Source organism: Gossypium hirsutum, chromosome D06 (genome assembly GCF_007990345.1).
Source record: "Gossypium hirsutum isolate 1008001.06 chromosome D06, Gossypium_hirsutum_v2.1, whole genome shotgun sequence".
Taxonomy (NCBI): Eukaryota; Viridiplantae; Streptophyta; class Magnoliopsida; order Malvales; family Malvaceae; genus Gossypium; species Gossypium hirsutum.
In genome coordinates this window covers 1,894,424-1,899,134 of record NC_053442.1, presented here as the reverse complement: position 1 = coordinate 1,899,134, position 4,711 = coordinate 1,894,424, and the positions used below count along the sequence as shown (strand labels likewise).

At 32.9% G+C, this 4,711-nt stretch overlaps 1 protein-coding gene across 1 annotated transcript; it reads left to right on the top strand.

Moving 5' to 3' along the window:
• The first annotated feature begins 2,493 nt into the window (after positions 1-2,493).
• Positions 2,494-4,259, top strand: LOC107940792 (uncharacterized acetyltransferase At3g50280). Its single transcript, XM_016874242.2, has one exon. It carries the CDS (start codon positions 2,662-2,664, stop codon positions 4,024-4,026), a length of 1,365 nt encoding a protein of 454 aa, XP_016729731.1. The 5' UTR covers positions 2,494-2,661; the 3' UTR covers positions 4,027-4,259.
• The last annotated feature ends 452 nt before the right edge of the window (positions 4,260-4,711 follow it).

Here is a 4,711-nt window from a genome sequence, read left to right as displayed (position 1 = left end):
GTTTGTAACATTTGGGCTTAGTGGGTCTAATGTGTTCCGGTTTAGGGTGTCTGAAACTTTAGGCTAGTTGGGCCTACTAGGATTTGGGCATGTTGATGTAAAGAACTGGACTGTGTTATTTTTTGGACTTTTAATTTTTAATTTGGTTTATTTCACTAAGGGTCGGGCATATTAGGCCTATTACAATTGTGCTAATATTTGTACCAAGTATCGTATTTAAATGTATTTGTCTATTTTTATATCGTACCCGAATAAACTAAATATGTATTATTTTAAGTATCACATTAAATTTTTTACCCGATACATAAAAAAGGAAAATTTCAAAATAAGGCAAAATTTTATATTTGTGAGCTCCAAAAAATCGTACCCTACCTTACGGGGTTTCGATTTTCTCGTTGAACTTAAATAACTGAATATCTTTTTAAAATTAAAATACATAAGATTTAAAATAAAAAATAAAATGCTAACTTATTCTCGAAGGTTCAAAATATCGTGTCCTAACTTACGAGATGTGACATTTTGTTATCTCGAGACGAGAGGGTCTTTAACATTGGTTTTGATTTATTCAATTAAAAAAATTAAAAGAAAAATAATATCATCACAAAAAGGGACCGTATTTTAAATTCTTTCCAAGTTTTCAACTTTTGACATTAAGATAGTAATTAATCAATTAGGTACAAATTTTAGACGTGACGAGGGTGCTAATCCTTCCTCGCAAGTAATCGACTCCCAAACCCGTTTTCTTGAATTTCGTAGGCCAAAATTGTTGTTTTAGTAAAATCAAAACATTTTATTAAAACGATCAAATTGCGAGGTGATCCGATCACACCTAATAAAAAAGATTGGTGATGACTCCAATTTTCATTTTTAAATAAAAAGTCGATGACTTTTCAAAAAAATGGTTTCGACAGTTATATTGAAGATACTATGGTTTATCTATAGAAACTAATCGTTGACTTTTGAAGATTGGATTGGATTCGAGTGAATTAATTCAACCCTTGAAATATTGGGATTGACAATTTAATAAAGAAAATTTTTGGACCTATTAATGTGCTGCTATATTGAAGATTTTATGGTTCATCTATAGAAACCAACCACTGACTTTTGAAGATTGAATTGGATTCGAGTGAATCAATTCAACCCTTGGATTGTGGAGATTCAATCGAGATTGTGTTGCTGATTTTGGAGAACATATTTTCGATTAATTGTGCTTTGAATGTTGATATTGTAATAGCTATTATCAAGTAGTTATTTTGTATTCACTTAGATTCTATATTAGCAAGCTGAAATTGATGCATGCTTTGAGACTTATCTAGGTTTTGTAATGAGAGCTTATTGAAAACACTTTAATCTGTTCATTGTGGAATTGTTTTTGTGAGAGAGTGCTAATTATATTGTAAACATCGTTGAATGTTTATTGTCCAAGTTCTCAAGGGGGATATGGAGGTGAGGATTCTAGCCTTTAGGTATAAATGTGAGATCACTATACTTGAAAAGTGATAAGAGTGTGAATCACTTATTGTATTGTGGATTAAAGATAGTGAAATTACTCACCGAGCTAGGCTTCATAGACATAGGGAAACTGATCTGCGTAAATAAATTATTGGTGTTCTTTATTTTTGTTTGCACAATTTTTTCACAGTACTAAGACGTAGTGACCACTGCAATCAATCACTTCTATTAATTGTTTTCATATTAAGCAAACATCAACGGTAGGTAATAACATTTTTTATACAAAATTCCAAGATTTAGCAACAACAAAAATTCATAAGTCTCGAATTTTGAAATTGAAAAAAAGAAAATATCGAAATGAAAGAAAATAAAGAACGAAATTTGGTACTTGAATTTGGTTAATCTACCAATATCAATTTTAGTGATGCCAGTTTAGACTTAGACTCCAAATAAGATTAATTGAATATGAAAATAAAGAAGTTAGATTCAAATAAAATAAATAAGCAATAAAGAAATTGAAATTGAAATAAATAAAAACCTTTAGAGCCATTAGATAACTTGTATATAAAAAATATAATGATTGAACTTAGAACCATATGAAAGTCATAGAAGAAAAACTCCTAAAAACGTGATAATTAGGCTTGGAGAATTTGACGACTTACGAATTCAAAAATATTTGAAAAATTACCAATACTTCAAAAATAGTAAGAGAAAAATCATTGTTACTCGCACAGTATGCTTCACACATATAATAAAAAATTCAAATTTATTCAATAATAAAAAAGGTGGCAGAAGATCTCTATTTATAGGCGAAGTTAGAAAAACTAAAAAAATAAATACTTTTTCGATTAACTTATAATTTATTTTCCTTTGTTTTTTCATAAAAGAAAACACTAATGATGCGCAGAATGTTTTTCATAAGTTATTTTCCACAAAATGAGGTAAAAGAAGAGAGTATCTAACAACGCGGGCAACGGCATGTGAAAATGTTCCTATCCACTTCCCTGCAACTTTTCTTCTCTTTTTCCTCCAATTTATTACTATCTTTGGCTGAAAACGAGAGCTTCAAGTTTATATATTCTGTTTTCTTCATTCTTTTGTCAAAAATAAAAAGTTCGTAGGTGTGATATCTGATTGGAAGATACTGGTTTTGTCAGGAATTTATCTTTTCCTTTTTGAGCAGCAACAACAACAACAACAACAAAAGAAATGGATTCATCAACAGTTCGAATCATCTCAGAATGTTTTGTTAAACCACATGATGTTTCCGAAGAATCAAAACAGCCCTTTTATCTCACAACATGGGATCTTGTCATGCTTTCCGTACACTACATCCAAAGGGGTCTTCTCTTTGCTAAACCACCACCAGGGGATTATTGTGAACAAAAAATGATCAACAAGGTCTTGGGGAGGCTCAAGAAATCCATTTCCATTGCCCTCCTTCATTTCTATCCCTTAGCAGGTCGGCTTGCAACAAAAATAGAACAAAATCCAAAGTCTTATCTCGTTTTTGTCGATTGCAACAACAGCCCAGGAGCCAAATTTATACATGCGGCTGTTGATATGTCGGTGTCCGACATTGTTTCCCCTACTTATGTTCCGTTGGTTGTTCAATCGTTCTTTGACCATGATCGAGCAATCAACTATGATGGTCACACTAAGCCTTTGTTATCGATTCAGGTCACTGAGCTGGTAGATGGGGTGTTCATAGGTTGTTCCATGAACCATGCCGTTGCCGATGGAACCACCTTCTGCCATTTCATCAACACATTATCCGAAATATTTCAAGCCCAAGGAGATAATATAAAAATCTCACGCCCCCCAGTGTTGGAGAGATGGTGCCCAGAGGGTAACAATGGCCCATTGCTTACCCTTCCTTTCAGTCACCAAGATGAGTTCATCACCAGATTAGAAACACCCCATGTTTTAGAGAGAATATTCCATTTCTCAGCCGAGTCCATTGCAAAGCTCAAAAAAAAGGCTAACGTAGAATCTAACACCACCGAAATCTCCTCCTTTCAGGCTTTATCTGCATTTGTGTGGCTGTCCTTAACAAAGGCTCGTCGTTTTCCCTGTGAAACTGTTACTGCTTGCACGTTGGCTATGAACAATAGGTCAAGACTTGAACCACCATTATCCCCTAATTACTTTGGGAACTCATTTCAAACCGAGACAGTAATGACCGCAGCTGGTGAACTGCTTGAACATGGTCTCGGTTGGGCTGCTTGGAAATTGAACCAAGTCGTGGTTAACCACACAGACAAATCAGTCCGTGGTTTCGTCAATGATTGGCTTCGTTCACCTTTCGTTTACCAGTGTCTTACACATTTATATGCACGAAGTGTGCTTATTGGAAGCTCGCCAAGGTTCAATACGTATGGAAACGAGTTTGGGTTAGGGAAAGCACTTACAGTTCGAAGTGGATATGATAATAAGTTTGATGGGAAAGTTTCACTGTATCCGGGCCTTGAAGGTGGAGGAAGTATTGACATGGAAATTTGCCTTCCGCTGTCTTCAATGAAAGCTCTTGAATCAGATGAAGAGTTCATGGCTGTTGTTTCTTCACCCATTTGATGTTGTTTGTCCCCTGCGTTTCGTGTTTTTATTTTGTTTTAAAATTTCAGTTTTGACGTAACAATAATGGTAACAAGTTTAGTTATTTTTAAAAGTTGTTGTAGCAAAAATATGATCATGTAACGCCATTCAGCTTACTATTTCTATAAATTACTCAAATAAAAATGTGTGTCAATTATAGATTACCGGATAAGACCACCGGTGATCACGACCGGCAGCCAACAATGGTGCTGCTATCGGTTTCTAAAATTATTTTTATTAATTTTCATTTGAGTCCGAAAGAAATTAAAAAAAAAGTAATAAACTTTATTCAATGAAAATTCAAATCAATTAAAAATCAATTAATGACCGGTTACACATTAATAAACATGTCGATTTAATTATGTGTCGGTTTTTTATTGATTAGAGTGTCACATAACCACAAATTATTGATGCGATTGAATCTAATTTCGAATATATCAAATTAAAGTAAAAATAGTTTGAATATAAATTAGAGACGTTAATTTCGATTGGACTCTTATTAAAATGAATTGAATATAAAAATAAAGAAATTATATTTAAATAAAATAAATAACTAATAAAGATATCGGAATTGAAATAAGAATACCATAGAATTAGTTTATGAAACCTTACCTAATTTGTATATAAAAATGTCAATGATTGAACTTGAATTTTACGAGACTCT